Here is a 21278-nt window from a genome sequence, read left to right on the forward strand (position 1 = left end):
AGAGGACCTTTATTGGGGTGGTTACCTTGGTGGCCAAACGAGACATCACCTGCAAATGGAAGTCGCCGGAACCCCCTTCACTGACTGTGTAGGAAAGGGGCATGAACTTGGGTGCTTACCAGAAAAAAATGATCTATAAGGCACATGGATGCCCCCGGAAGTGTGACAAATGGTGCAAACGTGGCAAATGGAGGGCACATCATACGCTAGATGTGGGATCATGATACTGTATCTATAATGCTTATGTACCTAATCCACATGGGTGTGGATTTGTTTAACTGTTTGAGAAATTGCTGAAAAATGATACAATTTGGTTATCAATAAAAGATTAACACTAAACGCTGTATTCCACTGAGCTGGCACAGGAAGATATTGTAAGGTAGTTTAGATTAGTATTAATAAAGCCTGTAAAACTGTAGATCCATGTTAATCTATATATGTAAATGCCTGGTATGGCTGCACAACATATTCATTTACAATAGGTGACATAAAAAAGTATACTCCATGTCTGCACTTTGCAGCAGCCACCAGTATAATAAAGCCCCATAAAAATAAAAATAAAAAAAAAGAGTAACCCAATGATGAAACAGAAGAAAATGAGGGCAATCCTCAAGGGTAACCACTTGCTTATCCTGGTGGAAAGGGGCACATCAAGGAACCACAATGTTTATGTCTGAAGTTTTTGAGACAATAGCATACTTTTTTAATCCAGTCACAAATATGAAGGTGTTGTTTAGAGCGTAGCTGTCTGGGTTGCTAAGGACATTTAGAGGACTTTCAGAAAGTTGAACTAGGAATGCATTTTGCCCATTGATCACCATCAGCTCTGAGGTCTGTAACTCACAATTTCTGGCTATCTACTGGCTTTATTTGCTTTAGGCTCTCCAGGTTCAGTTCGTCCTTCCCATTGCCTAAACCGTGTTTACTGTATTCATCCACGAATTCCCTCTTTGTAAACAATCCTTTAAATCTTGTTCTTATCTTGTCACATCTGCTGTGCCATCAGCATCAAAGGAAACCCAGTTAGTTCTCGTTCGATCTCCAAAATTCAGAGCACAGCTGCAGACGACTAGAACAAAAGTGGAGAAACAGCAAGGCCATAAAAGACCGCAAAGCTTACCAAGACGCAGTCACCTCACACAACCAGCGCATTATATCCTTCAGAAAGACATTAAGAAGTGCATCAACACCAATGCATACCACAGCAAGGTGGCCTTCACCATAGTTAAGGAATTCACAAATCCTGGCATGACCACCACAGACATCCCCCTCCTCTCAGGACCTCTTTGACAACCTTGCCACCTTTTTTCACCGAAAAATCCAGGACATCTAAGAAGAAGAATTTGAGAGCTGAGCTAAGCACCCCCCAGCACCTCAACAAACCCCCAACCCCAGCCGACCCTGAGCCACTGGACCCTCATCACCACTGAAGACACCCAAAAACTCATGAGGTCTATCCACTCAAGGGCACTCTCGAACCCATGCCCACACCACATTTGTAATCGAGCCAGCGCCACCATCGCCCCCGAACTGTGCCAGGCAATCAACCGCTCCATCGAGACCGCCACCTTTCCAAGAAACACGCGAAGATCATCCCTCTAGTGAAGAAACCCTTCGCTGATCCAAGGGATATGACCAATCGCATTACTTCTGTTCCCAGCCAAGGTAATCAAAAAAGCTATCAATACACAGCTCACAGACTTCCTCGAGACAAACCACATCCTAGACCCCTCCCAATCCGGATCAGGAGCAACCATAGCACCGAAACTGCTCTCCTCGTAGCCACAGATGACATCCGCACCCTACTGGACCACGGAAAACAGCTGCCCTCATCCTCCTCGGCCTCTCCGCAGCCTTCAACACCGTCTCCCACACCACCTTATGCTCCAGACTACAGGACGCAGGCATCTCCAAGCAAGGCCTTGGGGTGGATCCGCTCCTTCCTCACCGGAAGAACTCAGAGAGTCAGACTCCCACCATTCGTCTCGGAGCCAACAAAAACCAGCTGTGGAATCCCCTTTGGCTCCTCCCTGAGCCCCACCCTCTTTAGTATCTACATGGCCCGACCCGCCAAGATTGTCAGACACCACAGTCTCAACATCGTCTCCTACGCAGATGACACACAGCCAATTCTATCTGTTACAGACAAACCATTAACAGCTAAGAGCAACTTCCACAACGGAATGAGAGGAGTTGCCAAATGGATGAAAGAGAGCTGCCTCAAGCTCAACTTGGACAAAACAGAGATCCTCATCCTGGGGCGACTCCTGGTGGCCAACAGCTGTTGGAACCACCCCTGCCTCTTTTGACCACATACGCAACCTTAGCATCATTCTCGACTCCTCACTGTTCATGGCCCGCCAAGTCAACACTGTCTCATCATCGTGTTTCCACATACTTGGTCTGCTCCGAAAGATCTTCAAGTGGATCCCCATCGAAACAAGAAGGGAGGTCACCAACACACTCGTCAGCATCAAACTCAATTACAGCAACGCACTCTATGCCGGCATCACGAATAAAACTTCAAATAAGACTCCAAAGAAATCAGAAAGCAGCCGCCAGACTTATCTAGGGCTTCCCAGCCACAGCCACATCTCCGCCAACCTGAGAAACCTGCACTGGCTCCCCATCAACAAACGCATCACCTTCAAAGTCCTGAAACACGCTTATAAGGCCCTGCACATCGGACCAGCCTACCTCAACCACCGCCTATCCTTCTGAGCCCCTTGCGGACAATTCAGCTCGTTTCAAATGGCACTCGCCGTCACCCCTTCAATCAGGAAGAACACATCAGGAGGTAGATCCTTCTCCTACCTCACTGCGCAGACCTGGAACGCGCTGCCACTCCACCTCAGGCAGTACCCCTTGCTGAATCAGTTCAAGAAGGCCCTTAAGACCTTGCTCTTCGACTGATCAGCGCCCCCTCACCAGTGCCTCGAGACCCCAAGGGTGAGTAGTTGCGCTAAACAAATAATTGATTGATTGAAAGACAGAGGTCAAATGTCAGGCACTGTCTTCGGAGGGCGCTTATTTACTTTTATTTCTCTGACTTCAGTGAGAGGATTTATCTGACAATCTTGCTGCATACGGACGGGGTAGGAAAGAGTATTTTTCTTGAAGATGATAACATTTGAATGAACTGCCTAAGTATTTCAGAATGTATCAGAATCACAAATGAAGCACATTTTTTTGCAATTTAAGAAGTGTGTTGGAAACAAATACTCTACTATGATCAAAATAAATCATTACAGTAGGTGATGCAATTTCCACACCTTTTTGTTTGTGCACAGTATAGTTTTAGGAGTAAAACTATGTCTGTGCAAAGTTAATGGTCATTTTAATTGAAAATGTGTTTTCTGTAATAGCAGTGCACTATCATATCATGTAAACTCTGCTCTATGTCACTCCACTATACCCCATTCCACACCACTACCTCCGCTGCAGCACTCCAATTTACACCACTTCACGCCACTGCACTCTGCACCACTCCACAGCACTGTACACCACTTCACGCTACGCCTCTGTACTCTACCCTGTACCACTCTATGCTAATGCACTTTTCGCACTCTACACCAGTCTAGGCCACATCAATATACTCTGCACAACTCCACTCTACACTACTGTATTCTACGTCACTCTCCAACACTGCACTCTACGCCCCTGCACTTTCGCTCAACTACATGACCCTGCACTCTACCCCAATCTATTGTATACCACTCTAATCTACTCTGCACCATTGCACTCTATGCCACTGCACTCTAAACCACTTTACTCTAGGCCATTACACTCTTTGCCACTATACCCTGCACCACTCCATACTACACTGAAACAATCTAGTTTATGCCGCTGCACTCCACACTGCACCCCTCCACTCTACTCTACTTTTTACCACTGCACTCTAATCTGCATCACTACTCTATGCTACTGCTGTGTACGCCACTCTAAATCAATACACTCTTAACACACTACTCCGCAACAGTGCATTCTCTTCCACTGAACTCTCCCCACTCTACTCTGCACTACACTCTATGGCACTACACTCTATGGCACTACACTCTATGGCACTACACTCTATGGCACTCGATGTTACAGCACTTTAAGCCACTGAACTCTATGACACTATACTCTACTCTGCGCTATGCTACACTACACTCTACATACCTGCACTCTTTGCACTCAACACTACTGTGTCCTGCGCCATTCTACTCTAATCTGATGCTGCATTGTATGCCACTGATTTAAATGCCACTGCACTCCACGCCACTGTACTCTGCAACATTATGCCAGTGCACTCTAAAACAGTCCACTCTACTCCATGCCACTCCAATGTATGCCACTCTGTGCGACTCCACACTATGCCACTCCAATACACAACACTCTCTGCCCCTCCATGTGACTCTCCTGTATGCCACTAACTTTAAAGCATGCTTACACAGCCACATTGTTGTGCAACATGACTAAACACATTAGCGAAGCCAATAGCTCTTGCATAGGCAAGACCTATTGGCTTTGCAGAGTGCTTGTTTTAATTTGATTTGAAAAGGATATAGACTCACGTGATTACTGCGTTAACCTGAGGGGAGCAGAAATTCATACCTCTCAAAAGGCCAACATCCAAAGCACATACTGTCTTCCATTCTGAAACAGCAGTCAAGGATTCTGAGACATGCCATTTTAGCAATAGTCGTCAAATGCCATGTTAGTAGCCTCCATTAATTATCACAAGAAAATACAGGCTTAGGTAGCCTTTTCATCAGAGTAAACGTAATATGTACAACACGTCACATCTAGTCAACTATATGTACATTAAATTAAACCATCAGACCTAGTTGTAGTAAAATGTGGGAATGAAGAAAGATGCAAGTACATTGGAGAAAATATTATGCATTAATTTGTCTTGCTATGTGTCAAAGGTTACCTCCAATCCATCTTCTCAACCAAAAAAGCACAGATGAGAAAGCCAGTTCGGTTAAAGCCATGTGTGCAGTGGACACCTATAAAAAAAAGAAAAACGAAAGCTTTATTAATTGTATTTGACAGAGGGTATACCACAGAGTCCCATCTTCCCAAGTTTAAGTATTTGTGCCTGTAACTGAGTTTTCAGCAACCGCCTTCCTTTTTCTAAAGACAATCTGCTGAAGCTGTATACCCCTTACTGCCACAGTTCATGTGTATACATGAAGTTAAGTCTGACATGGTTAATCCATCATCAAAGACGTCCCTTCCTCTCCAGAGCCTAAATATTCTGCACTGCTCTGAATGTACTGCAGCGAGCAAAACGTCTGTCTGGTCTCCTAACTGGCAGACGAAATAAGATTCAACTATATGAAAAGGATCCTCCTTGAGAGATCATTAAAATAAAGAAACATGAAGGAGAATCTGGAGGAACTAAATATTAAAAAGTACCACCTAAGTTTTGCTTGTATGTTCTAAAGACTGACCTAAACTTAGCGTGTTTCGTCAAATACATAAGAAAACTGAACCCAGTTGAGGGCACCCTGTACTAGCAAAGCTACATTCGTTCAAACTGAAACAAAGAACTGTTTCCTAAAACTAGGTTACAAATGTATGAATATAAGCCGATCCCCAGAAATGAATAGAGCTGCACAGGCCATCGCTGAACTAGAATTCAGTAATGGACAATGCATAACAGCATGAGAACTGGAACTGCATGGTAGATAATAAACTGCTAGGTTGTATGAGGTGCGGGTGGCCAGATAAAGACATGCTATAGGGAAACTTGTTTCAAAAGGTCTGCAGAGCGCTGGCCAGGAGGGGGGGATAAAAAACAAAAAATTTAAAAAAAGGTGGAGAGTTCTCTGAAAAATCCCCAAATTCAGTTTTTGGCCTCATCAGTACAGTAATTTAGCTGTCTTTTTGAAAAAGATTAAAAGTGTCATGGCTTTGGCAGCAGGAACCACGGACATATGATCTTGAGAGCTAGGTTTCTGCCAGACTTAAGATTTAGGTAGAGCAAATCAATAAAGATAACTAAACACGAATATATAGCAAAGTCTATCATTATAAAGGCCTTAGAGCATCACTTCAAATTCTCAGAAAAATCCCCAAATTACGTTTTTTCCATCATCACTGTGAGAGAAGATCACCAATCAGAAGAACAGTAAGTTAGTTGTCTTTTTGAAAAAGATAACAAGTGTCATGGCTTTGGGAGCAGGAACCACGGTCATACTATCTTGAGAGCTAGGCATCTACCAGACTTAAGTTTTAGGGATGTGTCCATCTTAATGACAGATCTGATCTGGAGTGGTCACTCTGCCCCACGGATCACAGCACCCCCACCGCCAAAGAAGCGAATATATAAATAATTTCAATTGACTATTAAAATGACTTATAGTGCAGGAAGAGTGAATTAAATTTATGATTAAAAGACTAACAAAGCCAAGAAGAGGTTTTGTGGTTGGTCAAGTAAGTTTGCTTTACTAAAACTCAATAATTAAAAAAGAAGATTCAAACAAATGCATATTACATTTTAAGGCTAAGAAAAAAGCAAATTGTCTCAAAGCACTCTGTATGGCCATGAAAGCAGCATAACAAAATCACATACTAATAAATTTTTTATTAGTTTTAAGTACACATCATACAAGGTGTGAAAACATGATGATAGTTATAAATATCAGCATCTATAGGGTACTCTCATTTTGAATACAAATAGCAAATCAATAAACATATCAATAAAGATATCTAAATGTAAATATATAGCAAAGTCTATCATTATAAAGGCCTTCGGTTATCACCTCAAATCCCTTCTTTGAGACGAGAAACACTAAGTGGGGAACTTGGGTTTAGGGAGTGCTATAGAAGATTATTTTTCTATTTCATTCATATTAACATTACAATTCTTGCAGTCAACCTTGGGGTGGGCTGTCTTCATTGTGTTTCTTGGAAAGTTATGTGAAAAATTCAAGTACTGCACTTCTGGTATATCATATTTCTCCCCCCCACCTCCAACTCTTAAGCCTATGACTAATATCTAAACTTCGGCCCCTTTTTTGTAGCCCAAACATCCAACGAGAAATGTCTGGAGCCGCTGTATATTTCCAATACATAGGAAAGAGGTACTTGGCCAATAATGAGGCTAGATCAATGAATTTGCCGGTAACATGCATCAGTTTCAGCTGACATAGGCCTCAGAAACTAGTCAAACGTTAAAGCTTATCCGTGACAGGTTGGTGCTCTGACCTGGAGTTTGTATTGGACAGACTGAATGTACGTTATTGGTAGCTTGACAGCCAATACTGATTATGAGAAACGGGGAAAGCAAGGCAACTGGGAGCCTTATTGGCAGTAAGACACATTTTGTCATTTTAAAAAGCATAGAGTTACAGAGAACAACAGCAGCAATCATATTAACTAGATAAGGGAAACCCTTGCCACACTGTAGATTCCAGTCAGAAACTACATACAAAGAAAAAGAAAAAACAATACCACAAACCCCATACTGAAAGTACAACAACGACACGGTCTTAAATCATTTAACAGGTTCTAAGAAGGCGGGGGAGTAGCCAATGATTCCAGAAGGAATTCTAAGGCAATGCTGAATTAAAAGAATAACTTAGTTTTGATTCATATTTATTAGTCAAAGGAGGTGGTAGGGGACAAATAGTATATAGAGTTGAAAGTACGGCTGAAGTTAATGAAAACTGGGTATCTGACCATGAACATGCACCATCTGTATATCTCAATGCCATACTTGCTACATGTTAACACAAGCTTTTTAGGCTAACAGGAACATTTATGAGGACTTAAGTTATTTTAAGAGGCTCCTGAAAAAGAGTGAGAAACCTTAAGTTCTTTAACCATCAGAAATATAAAACTTTACTTATTTAATAAGAGGGGTGTTTGCTATAGGAGGACCAAATTGGCATTTTACATGAACAAGTCTTCACTTCATCCAGCAAAAAGAGGGGCCGATTTTCATCAGGTTCAGCAATAATACCCAGTTAGGTGGAAAGGTTAATCTAGTACTGGGCTTTCAAGTTTGGTCCATGAAGGCTGGGTCCACATGAGACTGTCAGACTAGCAATGGCCCCAGTTCTTATGTACAAACAATCTACTGAAGCTGGAAACAGACATATTGGTCAAGACATTTTGCATCTTAATGGTAGACCCGAATGAGTTCTTACTCTCACTGCAGAAAGTTCATTTTGGGAAGCAACTGACAAGAGCATCCCATTTGATGAAAAGGTGGATAGTCTGGAGACAGGCAACAAGAACATTCACAACTTTGGCATTCTTCAAAAATAAGCTGGGTTACCTAGGTTTACTGGATTTTTCTAAACCTGTATTAGGATCTCGATTTTCTCTCTGGAATTCGTTTTATTCTGATGAGCATAAGTAGCTTCGGGTGCGGGACCTTGCTCTGTTGCTGTGACAGTAAATCCTCCCAAAGGGGCAGCCTGATCGGAGGACCTGATGCTCATGCTCAGGAGTGTGGGATCACATACACTCCATGCCCAATCTGAAGCCACAAGAATGACTTTGGGCCCGCTAGTTCCTGAAATTCTTGAGAACTCTGGGCAACAGTATCGGCACAAAGGCATAAAGGAGGCCTAAGCTCCACTCGAAATAAAAAAGCATTCAGAGAAGCTGCCAGATGTTGAACCATCAGGAATATGTCCTGATGTTCCAACAATGTCCAGAGGCGCGGGGCCTCTTGACACAGGGTCCACAACCCAAACCCACTTTGTTTGCTGCAATACCACAAGGTGGTGGTGTTTGTGAACATCTGAACCAGCCTTCCCTTTATAAAAGAAATAAAGGGTTTCAATGCCAGGAAAATTGCTCTCAACTCCAACAAGTTGGTGTGGAACCGAGCCTCTGCCAGAGATTAGAGTCCTCTGATCTCCACTTCTCCCATATGGCTGCCCCAAACCATGAGTGACACATTTGTCACTACTGCAAAAAAAACTGATTATGGATGGAATGCTGAACAAATCAAACATTCACCCCCTAGTCGCAGATCTGGATTAAATCCATAATTTTTTGCTTGCCATGCCATTCCAGTTTGGACCCAGCCATATGCAAACCAATCTCAACCTTGCTTTCTTGCACTGTTATATTTGGATGGCTAGTATCCTTCCACTGCTTACACTCAGGGAACCAACATTTCTATTTTCTTGCAGCACTTGATGGAAGTGAACTTTTTTTTCGTTTGTCCTTATGTGCTTCTCCCCTATCAAATCCCTATCCCTGCCCAGCACTCTCCATGTTACACCGTCAACCGCTCATCTATTGCTTCTCCCACCCATAATAGCTTTTTCAAAATCTATTTTTCATGCCCCTTCACTGCTTCCTTCACTCCAGTGCTAACTGCTGCCCCACCAATCCTAATCACAACCTTTTTTTGTAAATTGATTTTGTAGTTATTTGGGGGAGGGTTGCTACAAATGCAACTTGCTCTCATGCTATTCCTTTATCGTTAAACCACTTGAATGTATACTTTTTAAAATGTATCACTCCACGACTGGAGTCTACCATCTTGAAACTTTAAGTTAAAAGTTGAAAAAAGAAAAAAAATGGCCATGCAGCCTGATGCATATGTGAGCATGTGTATGTGAAGGTATGTCATCACTTAGTGACCTTTTGCCGATATAGTTTCACATCACAAATAAGCATTTTTGTTTTTCCCATTGAAAGCAAGACCTACTGGATTTCCCAGTGATCATTCTGTGGATAAAAGCCCCCGGTGGAGCCTACTGTTCAAGTCTAGATTCTTTCCTGGCAACTGCATACCTTCAGTTTGGGAGACCATTTCGGCAGTATTTTCAATTTGCGATTTCTGTAGAAATAAACTTAGAATAAATTATCAAGTCTTTAAATAAGTCTTTAGTATTTCCGATTTGCGTGTGTTTCTTCAGTCCACCTATGGTCTTAGCCATGAATTAATAATATTGTTAATATTTGTTTCTCTACGTGTTTCAGAATAATTTCCCTTCATTAGAAGACTGGTTGAAATTCATCTTAAATCTGCAGAAAATCAAGATAAGGTACTAAATAAATATAAAGGTTTTTTTTTTTTTTAAAGATCCAACAATTGTGCTGTCTATTTTATCTAAATCTAAATATCAAATAGATTTCAGAGAATGCAATGACAGAACTCAAATTATTTTATTTTTTTAAAGTTTGTTATACATACAAAATGTCTTTGGGTGTGATGTTTTGAGTGAAAAGCTACGCTTCTGCTATCTGAAGGGAAGTTGTGTGCTGTGCTAGGCGAATTAGCAGACGCATCACAACAACGGGAACTGAATGCTGCCGTTTCAGCGGAAAATCACTTATGATGCATGCTAAGAGACAGGGACAGTTGTAATCTAATGACTGAATTATTATTAATTGGAATGTGGTTTTAGAAAAAATAAAGTAAAAACGGTTAGACTGCGTGCATACTTTTTAGATATTGCAAATATGGTTAGAATTCAAAGGTCTTGTTGGACTGTTAGTAAACAGTCACTGAGCCAAAGGACCAATGGGAATGTTAGTATCTTTAGTTCCTGAGGTAGTTACATATATACCATTACTATAAGTGTAGCTCGTTCTGTAGTAATTATATAATTGCCTGTGGGAGAGCAGAAGCGGGTTTCCAGAAGAGTTCAACTGGCCAAAAAAGGCTTTCATAATAATATTATAGAGGAAGCAGGAATGAATTCCCCAATGCGGTTTAAAGCAACTCAGTCAGTTCGTATCTCCAGTCTACAAACAGCCATCATGGGTGATGCATGAAGAATGGGTAACATGCTTTCTAAATTCTTCAGAAAACAGCGGAGTTCACTACATCCAATTATGGAGCCAGGGGTCTACTCAGTACACGAGGGTCCCCAAGTTCTCTTTCGACTACAAGCTGTGAAGGGAAAACTAGCAGGGCTAGCTGCTTAGGAAACTGGGCTGCACCTTATCCCTACAGGATTGCTATCCATCCGACTTCAATAGTAACACCACTTCTACGAACATAAACTAGATTTTGGTCCTGTACAAGAATCCAGGGATCATGAAGCAAGCCATGTTGATTCCTTTGCTGAATAAAGTCACACTCCCTGCAGTTAACCCTGCTACCTAGTGGCTCAAACTTGTAAGTAGTCAGTAAAATCCTGGAGACGGTTATCTCAGAGTAGCGGAAGGAGCACTGGTAAGCCTATCAAATGCTATGTAGCAACCATTCATGTTTCGATCCAAGACATGGAACAAGGCTTCTATGGGAGCAGATGTCTAATTTAGTTTGGCTTTGGTTTGGCGTGACTAGGTTGCAGCATTTAAAACAGTGGTTGTTAATTTGTGCGCACAATACCTGCATGTTCAGATGCTCATTATGTTTCATAAAATCATTTTAAATTCAGTGGCAAATCATGGTCTGTACTTCACTGGCTTCCCAGGTAATGGGTGTCCTGATGTTGCAACATTGCAGGGCCATTCAGCTGAGCCTCTGTGAAAAAGCTAATGCTAATACTGATGCTAATTATGTGCAAAAGCAGTTAACTCTTTTTTCTTCCATTTATTCTCCTGCATCCAATTATGTGCATTGTTCGGTAATGTGCAAGTACGTGTTGTTTTGAAATAATAATTTGATGGGTGCTGTGCAACTATCATTTCAGGACTCCATACTTAGGTAATGTCATGCTATGACAAATGAGTGCTTTCTTTGTCTAAAAAGTTGAGTTATTTGGGAAAGAGCCACTTCTTAGACGTGGACTTTGAATAACACAACTTTGCCTTTTTTGCTAATGATTTGATTCTACCAATTCCCTTGACTGATTAACTTTTTGTCTTCTGTAATTATTATTTTGATACCTGAATAAATTAAGATAAGTGAAATGAGTGTCCCAAGCTTTTTCCTTAAAGTTATTGGTCAAATATACAATACCAGGAGTCTCCTTTTCCATGACTTGATCCCCTTAAAAATAATTGTGTTTGGGTGTCAACACCTCCATGAACAATGTTATAAATGAACTTCTCTGGGCAAGTGTTGGTGGTCTGTCGCCAGTCCGGATACTGTTAGATCCAGCAACCGCTTTTGGAATTATAGACTATGTCCTGCTACTTATATATGTTTCTGAACTGTCTTACTTAACACGTGTGATCTGTGCAATTTGTAATTTTCTTCCTCAAGAGAAATAAACTACAGGATGCCTCAGTGCTCTTTTCTCTACCACGGTTTCATTATCTACTGCTGAAGGAGTTATTGAGGAATACCGGGTGTTGCATCAATTAATCAGATGAACACTGACCATGTGCCTCTAGCAAAAGTTCTGTATAGGTGCCTGAATCCAAGGACGCACACATTTCCCCAAAGAAATAGAAGGGGTACATTTCTTTGATGCATCAGGCCCTACATGTTTTTAGCCTTGATCTAAAGCTTTGAGCAACCATGTATTTTTGATGATGAAAGCTTAGCAATGACTAAACTAGAAAATCATCATTTCAAAAGGGGTAGCAGGGCCCTGGACTGAGTAAATGGGGAGTAGTTACAGCACTTAAGAGTTTGGAATGGCCTCTCATACTTCAGTAAAGCATGAGTTCATAACCTTGACCTTTAGCCTCTAAACTTATTTCCAAGTATTTGATGTGACCTGTCTACATGTATATGCTCGAAAAGCTTGGGAATAACAACTGTCAGAAGAAAGTCTTCTCCTTCGGGAACAGGTTTGGAAGCAAGCACAAGCGTGTTGAATGTAAGTGCACCCAGTTTGTTCCGGCTAAGAACTTCTACCTTGAGTGTTTCCTGTACCAGGTCATGCCAAAGCCCACACTTCCCTCACAAGTGCATTTCCCATTACTTGTACATGGCGACTTCCATCAGTATGTGCCATGTAAGATTTACAGAAGAGGTCAAAGTTTAATGATACTCTTCACAAGTGAATGCTTATAAATGATGTAAAATATGCAACTGGTCTAAAGGTGTACCATGTTACCACGTTTCACATGGCAACATTACAGAGATGTCACAAACAGTGTCTTGCTATCCCAATGAGGAAAAACAAAAATCTAATTTAGGAGAATTAGGAGGGGATTTTACAAACTTGAATATCTTCTACAGTTAATAAATTATTTACACTGAAATATTACAGATGCATATTTCTGGAGGTCATCAGTCACTTGTTTATGTATCTTTGGCACGAGCATCCCTCTTGGAGATGCAGAAGTCACCAATGAGCAAGTTATATAATGCAGTTATTGAGTTGTTGGACTGCAGCTCTTTGCATTCTGGATCTTATATATCCACGTTTCCTACTGTAAGCATGATGATGCATACCCTTGCCTTCACGCTGTTACTGATTAAAAGACCAAGGGCTGCCTGCCTGGCTGTGGGAATGACACCCAAACTCCATTTATCATAAATGTAAAAAACAGACATGAGGGTTGAGGAACACTAGCTCCTATTACAGATAATCAAAAAGGAAATGTCTGGGACTCTTCTGAGAAGTCCACAGATCTGTGAGCCAAAGGGCAAACGTGAAGGGAGCGCAGGCGTGCCAGTGACATCAGCAGAGCAACACTTGCCAAGATGAAGAAATGTCCTTGCATTTTGACAGCAGTCATGCTCTACAGCAGCACTCCGTCAGCTGGAGCCAGTGCTGCTGTTCAAGATCCAGTGCTGGTGTGAAACTGCTACGGTCTTGTAAGTTATAACACTGGGTCAGCATTGCGCTGAACAACAGCGCTGAATAAGCTTGCACTAGGCACTGTAGCTGCTGCCCCTCACTGAGGTGATGAGAGAGGAGACAGTATCATGGAAACGCTGCCCTGGCAAACAAAACGCACAGGTCTCTGTGACTGGTAAGGATGCTGGAGATGTTTTTTTTTTTTTAAGTTTATTTTTTATTTAAAGTGACAAGGCGGTAGCATTCGTAACGTTTCAACAAATGTTTACAAGTACTTGTCCCGATGGATTAACAAAAATTAAAGCAAAACAACCGTCGTCATAAACCTACCATCAACCAACATACTATGACGACATATTGACCCAATTTCCCTCCCACCCCAGTTGCAGCTTCCAAGAAAGTTTAACATAGTATTTTGTCAGTGTTCAGTCACATTTAACCATACAGTCACAAAAGTTCAGGGCCATTACTCTACAATATTAACAGCAAAGGAATAAAGAGTGCAAATATCCATGTCAGGGGTCTAGGAGACCTCTCAAGTATCTGCCCAACGGCCAGCTCCCAAATTCTTCCCATGAGGCAAATCACAGGGGGAAACATGTGTAGTATGTCATTTCCTTGCATCAATAATTCCCCTAATTGGGCCCTCTAGTTTGTGCCTTCAATAATGTTCATTCCCAGTTCAGCTCCCTATCCAACCCATGTACCACATGCTGCAATTGTGCAGCCATGTAATACATTTCAAAGTTTGGTACCTCCAGACCTCCACTTTTCCATTCTCTTCCGAGTGTGGACAAACTTACTCTGTCTACACGCTTGCTCTGCCAGAATAAATTTACTATGGATTTGTCCAATTCTTTAAAGACCACTTTGGGGATTTCATAGAAGGAGCCTTGCATCACATAGAAAACATCTAGGTAGGACTACCATTTTCAAAAGTGATTTTTCCCCATCAAGGACAGACACAGACTATTCCGCTGGAGACTGTTCTTGTGGGGGACGCAACAAGGCCCAAGAGGACGTCTGCTTCCTAATTATGGAAGTAGTCCTCATATGTTAACACTGAATAATGAATGTCTTGTCTTCTCTCGAGTTTTGCCTTCTGTTTAAAAATAGCATTGGGTAGGGCAGTTACATTGCAAATTGTATTTATTTACTTACATTCTGAGAGGCTCAATTAGCATACATTTGCTTTAAAAATCCAGGGCATAGGTGATGGTCAAAAGAAGTCATCAGCACAGCACCTCATCTGCGCCAGTGATGGGCACCAGCAGTCATTTTTAGGATCCGGGAAAAATGTTTCATCAGATTTGAACTCCGAGCAAGGGAGAGGCAGAGAGGGAAAGGCAGAAAATGTAGAAAGGAGGGAAAGAAAGAGCAAAATGGAGACAAAGGGAAAGCAGGGATGAAAAGGAGCTTGTTGTTGAGGCATAAGCTGCCGGGTGGTGGAAAAGGCATGTTGTGGAATCAAGACTAGGCACCCTAGGTATTCAGCAGTGCCCACAGCAGTCTCCTGAGAAGAGTTTTGCGCCTCTGCATTCCTATTTTTTTCCAAATTAAGCAATGCATCAAAATTTCAAAACAAAACCCAGCAACCCACAAGATCCAGAGGCACAGCAAGCAAGGAGCAGCTGCTGCGTGGCAAGAACTAGAATGGAGCCGAGGGAGCATGAGGGTGGACCCATGAGCATTGACATGGGTGCTTTCATCGCCTATATCTATCTTGATGATATGCTGTGTGCAGGAAATGCCAGATGTCCTACACCTTAAGGTAGTGAACTTGAAGACCACTGGTATATTCAGCAAAGCAACAAAGCAGCACAGGGAAAGCTACTAGGTCTAGCATCAGCTGCCAGCCTTTTTGGCTCTGTCAATGCTTGTCATTTTGTTTCGGAAGCTGCCAAGCTCTCATGAAACTAAAAAAAAGATGTCTAAAGGCAAAAATGTTTTGGGGCTCAAAAAGAATACATTGCCGTAGAAGTCCGACTAATTAAAGATACTACTTTTTATATGGATGTTCTCTTTGTGCAAAGGCAGAGTCGTTACAGTGAAGGTAGCTAATGGTTGCTGCAAGCTGTAGTGTGTGGAAGACAAATGGGAATGGCACAAGGGACCAATGGATGAAGAGAGCTGGCTGGAAGCCTCAAAGTACGTGGAATATGTATATAGTTTTAGTAAAACTAAAAGGTCTTGACTAACGCCAGACCTAACAAGCATTTTCAATGCACTGGGTCTCGCATTTGCTCGAGTTAGAGCTATTAGCGTTGTAAAGAAACAAAAACGCAGCACAATCACACTATGTAAAATGCAGAGAGGGAGTGTGTGTTTTTTTAATGAATGTTTGATGCGTGCGTGTATGTTTGAATGTTGATGAGTGCTGTGAATGGATGTGCGTGCGTGTGTGAATGCATGAGTGTGTTGCCCGACCCCCTCCCTCCTAAAATTACCGGCCGACACTGACTGTAAAGCCGGATTAGGAGAAATCGTCGAGATCACAGTATCGACAACCAGGTCATCAGTCTCAACGTAGAAAGAAGTGAAACACAACACGCATGTTTTATGGGTAACGTGAAAGAGTCCAGCGAAAGAAAAAGCCTTGATGAATACTCACCAAACATAGCAAAGGAGAGACCACACAGGCCTACTGCCGTGTTTACTGCACGTGAACTCGAACACTGGCTGCTTGTCCCACCCTGGTGCGTTGCCGGGAAGCATCGTCTCTGGGGGCGCCTGACAGTTAAAGAGGGTCGGAAGCGCACACTTTACACAGCTCTAGGGCAACGAGAAGGGGCCAGAAGAGGGGACCGAGTATGAGTGTCAAGAGTCGGTACACCACATTTCAAAGGACGAGCTGCCGGAGCTGGTGAAGTTACTCACATTAGCAGACGGCGAAGGCAAACGTATGCCTGCCTCAGATGTCCACTACTTGCGCGATCAACAAATGGCCACCGAGTGTGAGAGTTCAGACAGCGACTGTGTACACTCGAGCCAGAATTCCGGCTCGCGCTCCGCTCGAGGTCCTCTTGGAACCACAAGCCCAAATCGAGCCGAGCTTTCCTCTGGCTTCTGTCTGCCACCCACGCTATAACCTCAGGCGCCAATAATTAAAGACAAAGCATTGAACTATTCTGTAAAACAGGAGGGATACAGAGATACTTTTATAGTGACTGAACTGTACAAAGTGAAACAAGAAAATCTGGGAAGTCTCGACTTCTCTGCTAAACCAGATGTGTGGTCCTGGGTAATTAATTTATTTCACGGAGCCTCATTTTACCTCATTTCGTTTTCACATGAAAGCACCTCAATACGTGAGCTCGGAATGTGCGCTGTACAATAACCTCTTTAATGTAACGTAATACGCTACGATAAGAAGAGTACACAAGACGCCTAACTTGCCTCTTAGTTCACTAATGGCATTTTACTTGGGGAGGGAGGAGCAGGAATATTTCTAAATTTATATTTTAAAACTATCACTCTTAATACCTACCTCTCAGTGTTGTGATATAATCTGATTTACTAAGGTAAAATGCTTCCCTTTGTTAAAGAAATAAACTTTGCTGAATTTCGAAGAGACTATCATATTTTCATATGGTTTTTGTTAGATGGCTGACATGGCAAATGTTTTACAGGCGGTTCCTGTATAGTCTTTTACAGCCCGCCCCAACCCTGGTCTCGACACTCCCTATTAGTTTGTTGGTTGGCCTAACTCTGCTTAATGGCAAGTCAAAAGAAACAAAAAACATTAAGCACGTTTTTAAATTGCCGAAATTCCGGATCCAGTAAGAAATGCGACCTGCAATGCGACGATGTGCATGCACGGTATTGCTGAGCTTCTGGCGCCATCTACTGGCAAATAAGAGCTTACGCTATACTTTGAAAGGTGTCTCAGCTCATTTACTTTCAAAGGGACTACGAGGGTCAACATAGCAACACACCAAATGTTTATAGTACAACATTCATTATACTGCATTACTGGCACGAGGTTCCATCAATTTCAGACAAGCTGCAGGTTGGGAGAATTGTAAAAGACGACACCTTTTTGGACCCATTCCTCGAAGATATATGGTAAAGGTTGAGTCTTCACCCAGCAACCGCGATATTCTAATTTGAGATACCAAACACCAATCGCTGATGATAACGTCCATTAAATGTATTAATTACATAATCTGCGATATGTAAAATATAAACATTAAAACCCTAAAACAAGACTGCAGAACACCTAAAACAAGCATTTCTTACTGTTTAGATCCATGCCCGTTTCCCTTTTGCCACATCTAACCATATTTTTACCTTCCACGGTTGTGAATAGAAAACCGCTTTTAAATACGACATGGCCTCGACGCTTACATCTCTCTTGTGCAGAATACATTCCTTGCAAGTTTTTACAGTTTTTACTAAGTTGCTCGACAGCAGCATCTTTCAACTAGGCAATGTGAATCTCATGAATGCAAAAGGGATTTGCAACAGGATAAGCGTGGACACATTTTGTTTCTGTGCTAAATCAGGGAGACGTTTGATTGCGTGGCTGGATTTGACCCAGTCAGTAATGAAAGGACGAACAAACGGTGGGCCAGCTTACTGCATCCTCTGTGAAACGCCAACCGCCTTATCCCCCAAGAGTTGTGGGATCTAGCCCGCTGCAGCTCCCGGTCATCTATGCACCTACTTTTCCAGGTAACTGCCACGAGAAAGAAAATAAAATGTTCACTTGTCACTGGGATTTACTGTAGCGAAGAGTCAAGACTGCAGCTGGCCTCAGTGAAGACAGACCTGGCACAGTATTGCCGGCAGACAGAAGCCTCGAATGATGCGTGAATGACAGCGGTGAAAGTCTTTCCAATGTTTCTTTGTGAAGGCTTTCCTCTGTTTCTCTGGGGTCTACAAGGGCCCGTGCTCAATTCCAATAAAATGAGGAGCGTTGCCAAACGCCACGACTGCCAAACACCAAGACAGCCTAATCTTGAACATACCTTAGGCCTCTTTCTTCGATCATCCAGCGCCTCTCATGCCTTTACCTCGCGACTGAAGGTTCTTTTTCCATCTGTTTTCTATGTATCCACTGTTTTCGTATGAGTCGCTTCTTTCTCCTTTTACCTTTTCTGACTTTCTCTCTTGGTTAAACTCTGAGGACGAAATACAAGTCCTGGTCCCTACATGAAGTGCCCGTGGTCCTCCGCCACCAACGACACACATGAAGCGCTGCGTGAGTAGAAGGGCGTAAGCTGGCAGGAGCAGCCTCCCCCACTATCACCAGGCGGTGGAGATGCCAGCAGAAAGCCAGAGAAGGAAGCTGACCTGACCGCTGGATTGTTTGTCATCGAGGAAGAGACAACACCAATTTGCAGCATCCAGGAACCACACCGTTACAATGCGCACCTGTCAAGGCATTCCCTAGTTACAGGTAGATGCTAGGCTGATCTCTAAAACACATGATCTTAAGCATGGCTACAATCGTTTGCTCCCCTCCAGAGCCTTGAGTGGCCACTTACATTACAGAGCATTGTACAGCGTCAAACTGGGAACAAAACTGATCACTTCTCTAAATTCAAAACTTTGAAAGTGCTACAAAGAGTAGGTTTAAGAAATACCTCCATTATTGGAATCTCACGCAAAAGCCTATCAAGCACAGAAACATGTATATTGCTTCTCATAGGCACCAAGGGGGAAAGGTGTACCGTAGCCCCAATCAATCAAACTTATTGTCACACCTGGCACCTGAATGAGTCCAAAATACCATGCGCTATATTGAAGAGGACATTTGCCAAATGTTAAAACCAGGCATGCATCTAGAGATACAAAAGGGAAAACGAAAATGCATTAAGTATAACACGGTTCATGATTAACTGCTCAGGATCCCAAATATAACTCACCACTTAATACCACAAAGGAAAGTGCAAAGAAACAATAAACAGCAAGGTCCATGTTAGATCTAAACCAACTATGCCTTGGGAGCTGCGAGCAGAATGAGACGACGAGAAGATCAAACAATCTACCAACTTCAAGGAGGGTCTGTAAAAGGTGGGGAGGCTAACCGGTTGTTGCAGGGTCGCACTATTGCTGGTTAGGCCTATGCACGCCTTCAATGGCACTGGATAAGAGTGGCAAGGAGTTAAGACCTTACGGGAGCAGCACAGAGGAACGGATATCTGGAGCGTGATGAGGCAATGGGGGGGTCAGTCTTTATGCGTGTATCCCGACACGAAAACCTGTGGAGAAGTCTGGACCAATCTCTACTCAGTAGTCTGCGCAGTGCCTTGCCTCGAGTGAGGCGAGCCTGGCCACAACTCTGGGAAAGTTCATGTGCTTGCGGCTAATTCAAAGGACTACCCATCCGAAGGCACTTTGTTTTGAGAACACGCCTTCTGAACTGCAGTACCACAGGTCATGAGAAGACGTCGAGTCATCCGAAAATCTTGAATCCCGTAATTTCTGCTAGCAATAACTTTTTGTCAAATATGGAACAAAAACCCGAAAGAAATTGCTTGTCCCCTCACGGAACGTTGCAATGTAACATTGATAACTGGCACATATACTGCCTACTTCAAAGCTTCCATGATCTAGAAAAGGTGGTCGCCAGATTCACTACCGCACAGTTACGTTAACATCTGCTCTCGGACTTTTAGTCCGAAACATAAGACATAAACGCAAAGCCTTGGATGAGGCAAATCCAGCCCCCTCTCACCTGATATTACCATGCAGTAATGGCATGACGGATGGAGGCCACAGCCTTTAAAGTCATCAATATTAATCTGCCAGACTCTTGCTTCCACAAGAGTTACAATAATTAGCCGCCTGACCAGAATACAGATTGAGAGCGCAAAGAACAGTTTTAGCTTGTCTGCCCTTCACCGGCATAATCTGCGGTCGAAGAGCATTAAAAAGTATGTAAACTGATGTGGTGCGCAATGGGGGCGGGGTGAGTAAGAGCTGGAGAGGGGTCAAAGGCGTGGCCACAAACAAAATATTCTGTAACTTTTTTCAGTCCTTCACTTTCAGGTAACTAAATATAAAACAACGCACAGCTTAAAAGAAAAAATACATGCTGGTCAAGTTAATTAGTGGGACATGCACTACTGTACATTATGAAACGTCTATTAGTTAATGCACTGCAGCGGTCTGTAACCGGAGACCCACAGTACTGAACCCCGGTTAGTGCAGTGACGTGTATGTTTAGTGCTAAGAGCGTCCTGCCTGTGACCAGAAAGTAGTGACTATGTAACTCATTATGTGAGACTTGCATTACACACAGTTTAAGATAAGCTGTTACAAAATGTGCAAAACGGTTTGAAGTAAAAATAAAAAGTGCTTCCAAAATATACATTTAGTAATACCCAGACAATAAGCAGTGCGCATTTTGTTTTATGATTGTCCTTTAAACGCACATACTTCATGGGTCCGCTGGTTACTCCCTTGTAATGCCAGCCAGGAAGACCAAATCAGTGTCTCCAGGAAGCTTCAAGTGATCAATTAACGCCAATTCGGATTTCCAATCACCCTTTACATTTGCAGATTAACCAGTTGCATAAATCTGCATTTCTTTCAGGCAAGCAGGCACCCCAGCAAGAAGCGCTGTTTAGCTCTGTTCCTCCCTCTGTTTCACAGCACGAGAGACTCCCGGTTTCAACCGTCCACATTAAGGTTCCCGGGATGGATGTCTTTCCACAA

At 42.6% G+C, this 21278-nt stretch overlaps 1 protein-coding gene across 1 annotated transcript in view; it reads right to left on the minus strand.

Moving 5' to 3' along the window:
- RNGTT (RNA guanylyltransferase and 5'-phosphatase) overlaps positions 1 to 21278 on the minus strand; it is a 1492790-nt gene that overhangs the window by 1302982 nt on the left and 168530 nt on the right. Inside the window, exon 5 of the mRNA XM_069235480.1 lies at positions 4919 to 4994. Coding sequence (XP_069091581.1) covers positions 4919 to 4994 — 76 coding nt within the window. The remainder of the gene's footprint in view (positions 1 to 4918; positions 4995 to 21278) is intronic.

Source organism: Pleurodeles waltl, chromosome 5, assembly GCF_031143425.1.
Source record: "Pleurodeles waltl isolate 20211129_DDA chromosome 5, aPleWal1.hap1.20221129, whole genome shotgun sequence".
Taxonomy (NCBI): domain Eukaryota; kingdom Metazoa; phylum Chordata; class Amphibia; order Caudata; family Salamandridae; genus Pleurodeles; species Pleurodeles waltl.